The sequence below is a fragment of the Stylophora pistillata genome, chromosome 11 (assembly GCF_964205215.1).
Source record: "Stylophora pistillata chromosome 11, jaStyPist1.2, whole genome shotgun sequence".
Lineage (NCBI taxonomy): Eukaryota > Metazoa > Cnidaria > Anthozoa > Scleractinia > Pocilloporidae > Stylophora > Stylophora pistillata.
The window spans coordinates 14020796-14033680 of NC_142529.1; the positions used below are offsets into that span (position 1 = coordinate 14020796).

General features: G+C 35.3%; 1 protein-coding gene across 2 annotated transcripts in view; it reads left to right on the forward strand.

Annotated features, from left to right (window-relative positions):
• Positions 1-12885, forward strand: part of LOC111327208 (sperm flagella and cilia-associated protein 2) — a 48577-nt gene that overhangs the window by 3932 nt on the left and 31760 nt on the right. Inside the window, exons 5-11 of one of the 2 annotated variants that reach the window (XM_022931336.2) lie at positions 942-1031; positions 8479-8585; positions 8844-8907; positions 9579-9625; positions 11651-11690; positions 11978-12025; positions 12773-12852. In XM_022931336.2, coding sequence (XP_022787071.2) covers positions 942-1031; positions 8479-8585; positions 8844-8907; positions 9579-9625; positions 11651-11690; positions 11978-12025; positions 12773-12852 — 476 coding nt within the window. Of the gene's footprint in view, positions 1-941; positions 1032-8478; positions 8586-8843; positions 8908-9578; positions 9626-10448; positions 10553-11650; positions 11691-11977; positions 12026-12772; positions 12853-12885 lie in introns of those variants that run through there. The other variant, XM_088739348.1, reaches the window with a different exon arrangement.

A 12885-nucleotide genomic window follows, 5' to 3' on the forward strand; every position in this document is an offset into this window, starting at 1 on the left:
TTGGTTTTGGGGTTTCTACTGTTTTTAGATCGGTTTTTGGGCCAAAAAGGTTCGCTTTTTCGGTTTTGATGTTCAGAGCGGTTTGTGGATTTTTTGTGTTTTTGCATTCGGTTTTAGGTTTTCACGAAAACTCTTATGCAGTTTTCGGTTTTTCCTTTTTGACCCCTTTAAAGGTGAAAATGTAGCGGTTTTGTCAGGTTTGCATGCAGTTTTCGGTTTTGCTGCCTTTTTTTGTCGGTTTTTCGGTTTTGGAGGTTTTTTTCTATGGTTTTGCAGTTTCCCAGAGGCCCCAATGCCCCTCTCTCAAAGGGCAGATTTTTTGTTTTCCTCTTTGATATAAATTAGCCACCTATTTCCCTAACAAGATCTGTATCAAGGTAATTTTCGGAAGCAGAGCGCCTGTAAATAATTTTTATAGTCTATCAGTCAGTGAATCTTGTTTCGTTGATTACTAATCGGCCGCTACTGGTATTTTGCAAAACAAGGCATCTAGCGAGAACAGTTTTCATAGAGAGGGAATAATGTCTTTGCTTTATCTGGCAAGACAATTTTCGGGAGCAGAGCACTTAAAGAAATTGTTTGCGAACCTTGTTTCATTTTGTTTCGTTTCGTTTCGTTCCGTTTTGAAAATTACCATAAGCCTTATTTTTGATCATATATATTTTGCTTTGAATCGTTTGGATGCCTGGTGGTACTCGTATGTGTTTCTAGACTGGATCCATACCTTAACTTGTGAGTGAGGTGTCATTTGTGATATCAGGTGACATGGAAATGATGATATCTCAAGGAGTACTTGTTTTCAAATATACTGGGTGAAAGGGGTAATTTATGAAGCAATGAAATGGTGAACTTTAGTTTAAAAAAATGAATCATTTCTGAAATAGATTATTATCTATTTTCCTGACAATTATTTATTTTGTTTCTTCATTAACATATGTCAGAAAATGGGACTAACTGGAGTCGCTATGGAAACCATGAGACCTAGTGGTCCAGTGAAGCTGGAAAGTATTGAAAGTGGACTTTACAAAGAGGTTAGTACCATGGATCATCAGAATTAAGTAGAATGAAAAATTTAACAGTCTTGTAAAAAGTTGGTTAGTAGCTCCCTTAGACTCAGCAGCCTTCACTCTGATCACACACATGCAATGAAATGTTCTCAAGAGTGAAGTCCTATGATGCTAATTAATAGATTAAGTGAAATAGTATATCGATCATTAAACAGTGTGGTTGTGGCTCTTGAGTAGTGAACCTCATAATGTCTTAATTAAAGAGAGAAGTTAATACGAATAAACTAATCCAAGTTCCACTTGAAGTAAATGACTGCTGTGAAGGTCAATGCATCATCCTGATACTCTTTAGGACGTGAAATTAACAGAGTTCAGTTGTGTTTGGCTGTAAGTTAACTATTCATCAACTGCACGCTTGGTTCCTTGTAATATTGTATTTGCTCATGCCCCACTGAAAAAACCTGGAAGATATCATTTTGTAGATAACAAATCTCAACATTACATATTAATTTCTGGTTCACAAAGTAACTGGTGCAAAATAGTCCGAGAGCCAGCTGGTTTCTGCCACCTACCAGCTTCTAATGAGAACCCAGCAGTGGCAGCTGTTATGCCCATTATTTAAACTTTTGACTTCATCACTGCATACCCATTATGATCATACTATCGATGAAGAACTCAGGAATTGATGATTTTTGACCATGGTCCAACAGTGGCAGACTCTTCTGACTAATACTCATGTTTTAATAAGTATTAGTGACAGGTACAAGTTGTATTTGTCAGGTGTATTTAGAAATACTTTCTTTACAAGATTAGTTATGATAATTTTAAAATAAACTGCCTCGTGTAAGATCACGTCTTTGTGTGATATAATTTACTATCCATGACACAATTATTAATGGTAATTTTCTTTCATAGTGCATCATTTATCATATATTGTTCATAATTGATATCAGAGACAATATGAAAAGCTGAATTATGCATATATTTTGATTGGTTATCAATTTCTTATGATCTGTTGGAGGACAAATGCATAGATGTCACATCATCATTAACATTTTACATTTATGTCACATAAACCAAAGAGATTGTATGTTGCTGTTGGACTGTACAGAAATAGATAAGTCCTCAGTGACACATGTAGCTGTGCCTTGCCTGCCACTTTTTAGTTCTTCATGTTAGTAAATGTCGTCTGTGATCTGTTATGTGACAGACATCAGTAACATGGAATCTATTTTTAGCTGCACCATCCATTCAGCTGAATTAAAATAATAAGTACTAAGTTATTTAATAACAGTCATCAAACGGTATCTCAGACTGTTAATAATTCATAAAGAACCATGCATCATTTCAATGTGTTTTTATCTTGAATTAAATTTACCAAATTACACAAGACCAACATATTTTTTGTCTGTTTACCTCAGAAAATTCCCTTGATACAAGACAGTGTGGCCATAACTAAAGACCTTCTTCACTCAGCTGTCAAAAGTTTTGTGCATGAAGTTGCAATTGAAGCAATCCGTGAACAAATAAGTGACTTGGCAGTTGATGTTGTAAAGGATTTGCAGGAAATTTCTTTTGAAGTCATTCACGACATGAGAACAGTTGTTACTCAAGTGCGTGAACTTGGACATGATAGAACTTTGAAAAAATATGCTAGGCATATAATGAAAGATGTGTTAACCACTTCACGAGTTGTTATGGAATTTGTAAATGATCTTGATGATATAATCCAACTTCTCAAAGTTGTGTTTGAGGCAACCAACAGTTGAGTTTTGTTTTTTTCTTTTGATGATGCAATAGTGATGCAATTATACTGATTATAACTTTTTGGGGGTTATATTTAAATTTCTAAAGGAATAACGGTTCCACCCGAAATTTAAAAGTTGGTTTGATTAAATCTTTGAATTTAACAGATAAAAATAGCACATCATAATACGTGGTTGCCACAGACCAGGAAAAAGTCAGGAAAAATGAATTTCTTAAAAAAAAGTCAGGGGAAAGCGAAATTCAAAGGAATCGTGAAGTTGTTGAACTGGTCTTGGCCATCTTCATGATGAATGATAGTTACACTTTCCTGATGTTACTCGTGTACATAATGTTTAGTGCAGTTGAGAGTTCCTTAATCAGCATATCCTTCCCTTTGCGATGCAAGTTCAAGATGTTTTGTGAATGTAATCATACATTTTCTTTTTCCTTCTATATTCATTACATTCTAACATTTTACATTCTTTCATTGGACTTGGAAGGTGTAAGACTGAATGATAGAGTACTGTTTGATAAAATTAAACAACAAGCTGCTGTTGAGTCTCAAAGAAAATCAATCCTTCAGTCAATTAGTATACACAGTGTGTGACATGTTGAAAGACAATTGTATTTTTTTCCATTCTGGTTTAATTTATATATTAACAATGGCAGCTAAAGAATGAAGGGTCAAATAGTTATTGACAGTACCAGTTACATCATCAAATAAGTAATTTTTAGTTTAATTTTAGGAAAAGTCCTCAAATTTGGCCAATTTAACATTGGATTGATTTTAAACAGAACTGAAAGGTGAAGCATAGCTAGAAAATTTTTTTCACCCATACACTTAAGGACAAATTTACAACAAAAAAACAAAAACAAAGCTTTGTGTGTCACAGATTTGTTAGGGGAATCTCAAAAACCTTTTGGTGTCACATTATTTTGTATTAAGTTGTCAAGGTTACCAAGGGTTACTCCCCTTAAGTTTTCTTGCAACATGTCTTCCTTTTTACAAACTGACAATGCTGCTTTTACATATGTCTGGGAAAGGTGATATTTTCTTATTTCCAATACCAAACAAACTTTAACTTGTTAGATACTAGGTGAAAAAATGTCTGCTTGACTAGAAGACTGAAGTCATACTCCAAACTTTTTAAATTTCATTGTACTGTCACATTTTAGAATTTGTTCTTAGTTATACCCTTCCAGACAAACATAGCATGTTATAAATGCAACAATGTTTCTTTTATACCCTACTTGTGAAGATGCGAGTCCACAACTGGGTGAACTCCATGTAATAGCGGAGCTCGCAGCACGTGCAGCAAAGCCCGATAATTACACAAAATGGTAGTAGTAACCCATCGATCTGAAAAAAAAATTTGGACTTGTGACTGTATGGGCCTCTGTATAAGGTGCTACTTTTAGTGTGCGCAGTCAACTGTACTGCGGGTATGCCAGTACTACAGCTTTGTCCAGTGGTCAATGCACTGGGCTCTAAGTCAGACAACCTGGGTTTGAGTCCTGGCTGGGGCAAGGCATTGTTGTTTTTTTTTTATTTTTAATAGATTTATTTAAAGCATTCTCTTATGTTTACATACAAAATAGAAATTAAGAAAAAAATAGGAAAATAAGAAAAAAAGAGAGAAAGACACGCACAGACACACACACACACACCCTTATAAAGTACAAATAGAAGAATACTAAGCTAAAATACACACCCAAAGCTATTACAGCAGTACAGTTGCCCAGTAATTAAGGCAAGGTATTGTGCCCTTGAGATGTGTAGGGAAAAAATGCGAGCTCTGCTTTCAGGCTTGGCTAAATCTATATAATTATTATTATAATTGAAACAACCAAAAAAGTATACAGTAGCCTTTGCTTCCTACAAAGGATTATCTTTTGCCAAAAAAGGTTGGCTGTTCTACCAAATGGATGTAAGATAACTTTAACTAGTAGGACCATTTTCTCAAGGTAGAACATTTCAGTTGGTTGAACAATTTTTCTGTATCTAGAATATTTTCAGTGACATGACCATGTTTAATTTAATTTAATTTAATTTAACATAATTTATATAGCACTAACTCAACTAATTGACCAAAGCGCTTTACATTATTCATAATATTAAAATAATTAAAAAGATCCCACTGGTAATAAAATATGAATAGATTAAAACCTATTTGCAGACTTATTTATAAAAATATCACAGTAAATCCTATTCCAAATTATCAAAAAGTTAAACATTATAATTATGCTTTTTGAAAAAGATCGGTCTTTAAGTGATTCTTGAATAAATTAATTGTATCTAAACTTCTAAGATCTAATGGCAGCTCGTTCCAGAGTTTAGGTGCAGCAACGGAAAAGCCCTGTCTCCGTATGTTTTAAGTCTTGACTTCGGAACAGCCAGAAATTTTTGATCAGTAGAGCGTAGCGTACGTGAACATGTACGATAACTAAGTAATTCCATGATATATAAAGGTGCCATACCATTAAGGGCCTTATAAACTAACAATAAAACTTTAAAAAGAATCCGAAAGTGAACAGGTAACCAATGCAGTTGAAGCAATACAGGGGTGATATGATCAAATTTCTTGGTTAAAGTGACGATGTGAGCCGCCGTGTTTTGCACAGACTGCAAACTACTTATCATATGCTTAGGGAGGCCATACAATAAAGAGTTACAATAGTCTAGTTTTGAACTAACAAATGCATGAACAAGAATTTCTGTAGTTTCCTCAGTGAGGTACCTCCTAATTTTAGAAATGTTCCTTAAGTGGTAGTACGATGTTTTGCAGATCTTATTTACATGTTCCACCATATTACAGCATTTGTCAAATATGACACTGAGATTCCTAGCTGAAGATGTGGGGAGTATTTGTTCATCACCAACTGACACATATGAAATGGCAGGCTTTGGGCGGAATTTTGAACTAATTACAATCGGATCAGTTTTCTCCTGATTGAGCTTTAGCATGTTGTTTGTCATCCACCAGTCAATATTTTTGACACATCGCTCAACAGATGACTTAATTAGCTTGAGCGAGGTCAGCAAAGCACTCAGTTTTAAAAGAAATGTAAAGTTGAGAATCATCAGCATACAAATGGTACTGTAGACTATGAAAATTGATAATATCAGCAATTGGAGATGTATATAATAAATACAGCAAAGGACCTAACACAGATCCTTGAGGCACCCCATGTGCTAAACAGCGTTGTGATGACTGACAATCTTCAATTTGCACAAACTGTTTGCGAGATTTAAGATACGAATCAAACCAAGCAAGGGCATTACCCTTCATACGAAAACGATGGGAGAGTCTAGAAACAGTGTGAAATGGTCAACCTTATCAAAGGCTGAGGACAAGTCGAGTAGAAGGAATATAACCGACTTGTTATCATCAACAGCACGCAGTATGTCATTTTGTACTTTTAGTAAGGCCGTCTCAGTCGAGTGCAAGACCTTGAAGGCAGACTGATACATCACGTCTAGATGGTATGACTTTACATGGTCAGTCAATTGTTCAGCAACGGCTTTCTCAATGATCTTTGAGATTGGTGTTAGATTGGAGATAGGACGAAAATTTGAAAACTGTTTGAAGTCAGCATCAGGTTTCTTCAGGGACGGAGATAAAGCAGCGACTTTCAATGCAATAGGCATTCTGCCAGTTGAGAGAGACAAATTGACAAACTTAGTTATTGTAGGTAGCAACACCGAGAAACAGCCCTTTAGAACCATTGCAGGTAAAGGATCCAAGACACATGACTTAGAAGAGGGCTTACGCGCAAACACCTTTACTTCCTCTTGGCTAACCTCTCTAAAGTTATTGAACTCCACAGGACATGTTAATGGTATTGGGCGAAAGGGCCCTACGATGATATTCCTTGGAACAAGTTTGGAGTGAATTTTATCAATCTTTTATCAAAATATATGAGCTTCATATATTCATTGCATCTGATTTATCAATCTTGTTAACAAAGAAATCAGCAAATGAATTTGCCAGAGCAGAATTATCAACAGAGGGTAGATAACGCTTCTCAGATGGTTTTTGAAGTAATTTATTAACAGTTGCGAATAATATCCTTTGATCAGAGGAATGTTCATTGATGATTGAAGTGTAGTGCGCTGATTTCAATGTAGCAATTAGTTTGTTAAACACACAGCATTGATGAACATATTGATCCCGGTCCCACTGTAGCCGCAAAGCACGCCACCTCTGTTCCAGTCTTCTTCTTTTCCTTTTCTCAGCAATGACATCCGATGTATAACACGGTGCAGATGGCCTTACAGTTACCAGATGTTTCTTTTTTGGAGCATGTTGGTCCATTAACTGTCGCAGAACCCTATCATACTGATCTACCATCATATCTAAGTCAGTAGCTTGATCTTGTATCAAAGGAGAATCCATAATGTCCTTACAAAAGGAGTCCATATTTAAGGAGTGTAATTTCCGGACGTTAATCAATTTTTTTCTAAATTGAGGTTTCTGAATAGATAACACACAATGAATTGCAAGATGATCCAAAATAACAGGATCCTTAACTTTGTTTTTCTTGATAAGTGAGTCATCTGATCTTGTAATGACTAAATCAGGGTATGGCCACTCAATGAGCCTAAACAAACCATTCTCAGTAGAATTTAGGTGTTGTTTTATTGACTGTATCAAGATGGATTGCAATAATCATGTGGAAATAATTTTCTTCATCTGAGTTGTCCTCCTCATGGAACTGCAGATATGTTAAACATACCTGTCCAACAAAATTAGGTGGAAGGACCATTTAATGTTTAAAATGGTAATTATTATTAGAAGTTGTGGTATTAAAGCTATTTAAAAGTCTAGCAAACATTGTTGTAAAACAAATTCAAGACTTCTTCATGAAATTCTGATGGCCGAAGCTAAGAAAGTATTACTCACCATTATATTAAAAAGAAAAACCTTATAAACATTTTCTTTCCACGCACATAAACATATGCTTCCTCACCATTTAATGGTGAATTCAAGACTAAAATTAACATTATATAATAATATTATATAATATTAATTTTATAATATACTGTTAATATTATACTAAATATTAATAGTATATTGTTGATATTACTGGTGAATTTTGTCATTTGATTGATGGTGGGTTTTATACTGAGTCCAATACATGGCAAATGAACAGCCTAATTAGCTGTTTTGGGGTAAAAAATACTTATTAATTATACCTACAACAGGCCAATGAGTTTTTGGTGCATTGCCATCAGCATTTGCTAGAATGTTATCCTTAAGCAGGTCAAACTAGGATTTTATCAGTTATGAATAATGGCGCAGAATCATGATCATCATGCTATAATTGAGTAAGAAAAGTGATGAAAAAAATTCCTCTATGTCTTTGTCCTCTATGTCTATGTCTATGTTATGAGTAATGGCGCAGAATCATGATCATCATGCTATAATAGAGTAAGAAAAGTAATGAAAAAAATTCCTCTATGTCTTTGTCTCTATGTCTATGTCCTCTATGTGATTGGTCATTTCTTAAAATTTTGATGCAGTTCAACTTGCTGTATATACTTAATACTGATTGAATATGCAAGCAGTATCTTGAACCACATTTCACACTGCGGTCAGAATCTTGAGAGCTAGGGATATTTCTTTACTGTATAATTCAAAGTAGCATCTATCTCATGGAAAATTCAAGTTTATAACGGTTTTAAATCTAATGTGGAGTGCATTCATGTTGTTCTATACTATAGCGACTGAAGCAGTTAACCAAACGCCAAGTGGATTTGAATTTTGAGCAGTTAGTTCAGAGATACCAAGCCAAACAGAAAGAGCAAGAAGACTTGGCATTGAAGGCAAAGTATGTTGTGACACTGGTAACCATTAGTCTAAAATTATATAAACTGTGTCCTCTCTTTGATGTGAAGGTATGCGTGGATATTGGTAAACAGATCTTGTCTGTTCCAAGAGCAATTAGCTTGCTTAAGGTAGCTGCAAGCTTCAAAAAACAGATAATGTCCAAAGATAAATATTTGAGCAGCACTTCGCAACATCCTCCACCCCACATCAACAGTCATCCATTGACGTTCATTGGTTAAAATAATTTTTCAATTTGTAGGTTTGAGGAAGAGGAAAGAATGAGGAAGTACTTACAAGGACAAAGACAACAAGGCCTAGATAAGGTAGCATACAGGGCTGACATTAATTGATCTTCCCCTCACGATGACTCAGTACAGTTTGTGACAGTTAGAAGTACTTCACTGATCAAAAAATTAATAAGGTTTTCACAGAATATTAGCCAGTGTTAAAATGTTTGAAATAATGCCATTTCATTGGGAAACTGTTGTAAAACATACCTGATTCATTACTTCAACAACTGAGGAAGTTGACTGATCTTTTCTCTGGAATCTGTTAAGAAAGATTCCAGAATGATTTCCTTTCTGCTGTGATGCACAGCTTGATTCTAAGAAAATATGCAGAAGATCTGCAGCAGGAAAACAAAACCACCCAAGTCCTGGTTTAAGACATTCTGAGTTCCTCAGAAGGCCAAATTGATCTGAGTCTATGTTTTTTGTGGTAATGTTCATTGAGTGTATTATTTTATTCAAAATGGTAACAAGATGGTTGACTATGGACAAAAATAAAGATGATGCATGCAATCTAGGTATATATTATTAGCAGGTCTCTCAATTGAAATAGGTTACTTTATTGTAGCCTGGGTAAGTCCATTGGGGTAGTCCATGGATTGGGGGTCAGTCACACATTTGGAAAGTATGGTCTATTTTGTGAGAATGTTGCAAGCTGCTGGGATAATCAGTTCATTATATTTTACTTTCTGATCAATTTCTTTCAGTCAAGACAAGCCAAACAAAAACAGTTGGAGATGATGGGTAAAATAAGGTAATCAGAAGCAAACTCAACCACTTTAGAACTCAATTAAATGCTCTAGTCACCTGCCAGTAACTGTTGGATTTTTACATGAAGAAACAAATCAAGCCATGCATTGTATTGTTTTGGCTACTTAGGGATTGATTTGGAAATTGTAAGGTTTTGTACCATTTTAATGATTCAATTTACTGGAACATGATCTTAGGTCACAGCCATCTAGGTTTCTCAATGATTTTAACTTTGTGTTTAAAATAAAAAAAAAAAAAACTTGTAATGATATAAATGGAAATGAACCAATCAATACACATGCTAATAACCAAGGTCATGGAATTTTTTTTGAAAAGTCATGTAAAAGGCTTGAAAAGTCATGGAATTTTCAGAGCTCAAAGTGTTCAAACCCCTATGAAGGTTAATAGTTGAGTTTGCTCTTGTGCCAAATGGCTTGTGTATCATGGGTGTGTATCATGGGTGTGTATCATGGCTTGTGTATCTGATGCAGCTTGAGCTTATACTGTCTGGTTTCAAAGCATCAAGTCATTAGGAGTATGTAATACACTTGGATGAGATAGCAGTTCACTACAGGTTACCTTAAACATTTTTGTCAGGCTTCCCTTATAAATTGTCTGATGTGTACTCATGTGCATTCCTGGGTTGAGGAAGGCACTGTCAGAGTAAAGTGTCTTCCCCAAGAACATGACCCAGTGACCTGGTCAGGTCTTGAACTGTGACTAGTTAACTTTGGGTCCAGCTCATTAACCATTAAACCTCAGTTAATTTTAAATTCAGTAAATATAAGAAGAGTGTTCAGTAGCAGGTTTTATGTACAAAGAGAGAAAGTGTTTTAATCATTATGATAATCAATTATGAAACTGCTTGTCTGCCTACTCCTGCAACAGGTCTGCCAAATCTGCAAGCCATGCGAGCCACAGTGCGAGCCATGTGAGTCATGCGGGCCATTTTTGCAAGTATTTTTTTTTCTTTGATTGGTTCTAGGTCTGGGAGGTCGTTGACCATTTTGTGCCCGGCTATCACTAAACTACTATCGTTATAAACCGTCCGTCCACCATCTTGAAAGTGGAGATGATCCTGGGGACGAGTGTAAATGGTATAACCTTCCTCGCTGGGTACTCTCTCTTTCCCTGGGAAATTAATTTTAAATTTAGCTACAAGAGTGCTTAAAATTGAATTATACCCAGAAAAAATCCTTTTATGTATTCAAATCGCTCAGGATCCGCAAAAAATAAAAACAATGCGACAAAAATTAATTAAGGTTCAAGACTTAAGTAAAAAAGTTTTCTGAGGAAAACATACGGCTCCAACCCCTTCCCCTACTTGAATGAGTTGTTGAGTGGTAATCCATTGACTCCTGTCATTCATTGATATCCACGTGGAAAATCATTCAAGAGAAAAGAGAACAGTACTTCCAGGGCAACTCTGTGTATTGGCGTCAAGAATGGTGTGTAAATCATATAATTTTAACAGCTTCGCTCTTTAGCAGAGTTATCTTGTTCCATTGCTCTTGTTCTTGTTGTCATGCAAATATAAATGTAACAAATAAAAATTCTTAACATTTTGACTGTGGCTCGCATGGCTCGCCCCTTGGCTCACGTGGTTTGCTGGCTCGCAGATTTGTAATACTCCCTGTAACATGAGGTGTGATCCATTTCATGCTTTTTTTTCTGCTTAATCTTTGCCAAATATTATTGGTATCTTTCACACACAAGCTTCCGGATTTTTGTTGAGAAGTAGGAATTTTTTTTAAGAATTTGTGTTCTTTAGAATTTGATGGGTTTCCTTGATCTTCATTCTTTTCAATGTCCTCATCTTAGATCTGCTCTCCTTTACAGGGATAGTTCTATGACACAAACATGTAGGTTTTTTATTGTAGACTATTCCAACATTTAAAGTCATGACGATTGAAGTCACATATGTGCCAAGAGTGTTTTACTATTAATAGGACAGTCAACATAAATATTGATCAATGTTTGATGTGTGTAGGTCAATGCTAATTAATGTGTCCTTTTTATTCCTCTTCAGGGATGCAACAGTGAGGATTCCCAAACCTCCTGATTCCAAGGTAAAGTTAACAGTCAAGTGCTTTTATAACTTACAAATTGATTAAATAAAGTTTTCAAGGTACAAATTGGTCCTTATAACTATTGTTCATGTAACTTATATATTTCAATATCAAGTAGTTAATTTGTAAAGGGATTATTCTACTGTAAACAACAGATTTTGAATAGGAGGTGCATGTAAACACTATTGAATGTCCTGTGTGTCCTTGTACTGTCAAATATACCCCTGCATACACGAGTTGCCTATCTCAAGTTGGCATACACTGACTGTTTTATTTTACCCTTGTAGAAAACAGCAAAATCACGTACTGAAATCAGACGTCAAAGAGAAGCAGAGGTAATGTATTTGGACAAAAAAAAATATCTCTTTGGTTCATTTGCTCTTTTGAAGGTACTTTACAGATTTTAGATTTGATGGCCTTGAATTGAAGAGTTACAGACAAAAACACAATCTTTGCATTAGTGTGCACAGGAATTGTTGGTCCTCAGTAATGTCTCCAGACATACTAAAAATGTATTTGTGTAGCTCCTGTTGCTTGCAGCTTTTTTTTTTATTCTTGCAAAAGTGAGGTAAATCATGTTAAAACGACAGAAGTTGATTTCAAATGTCTAGTGGGACAAGTGCTTTTGAAATTAATTTTCCAAAGGGAAAAATTCTTATCTCATACCATAGTTAATGGACACTCATAGGTAACTTCTCTTCCCTTCTAATTCAGCATTTTGCATCATAATGTGTAATAGTTTGTTTTACAAAAACCAGTAAATGGACAATAAAAAAAATTAAGGATCTGTTTTTAAAGGTGTGACACTTCAGGGCTTGATATTATGTGTGAGTACTATAGTTACTCTGAGTTTAGATTCTCAGAATCAGATCAGCTCTCCAATTCCTCCTTTTCTTTAACCACTGTGACTGCCACAGTATTTGTTTAATATATTGCTCTTCTGGTCCTAGAGTAATAATTTAGTAAATGAGTCTACCTTTCCAAGAAAGGCATATTTATATACTCAAGGGAATTAAGTACCTGAGTTCAATGCTGAAATTAAAGTTAGATAAAAAGCACAATTGTATGGTTATGATCTTCAGGAGGTAAAGGAGAGCATTGATGCATTTGAAGCAAGCATGAGGGCTGTGATTCCGCCAGCTAGCCCAATAGGATTTGAGGGGTAGGTCAACATTGTGTTTAGCTACTAGTCTCA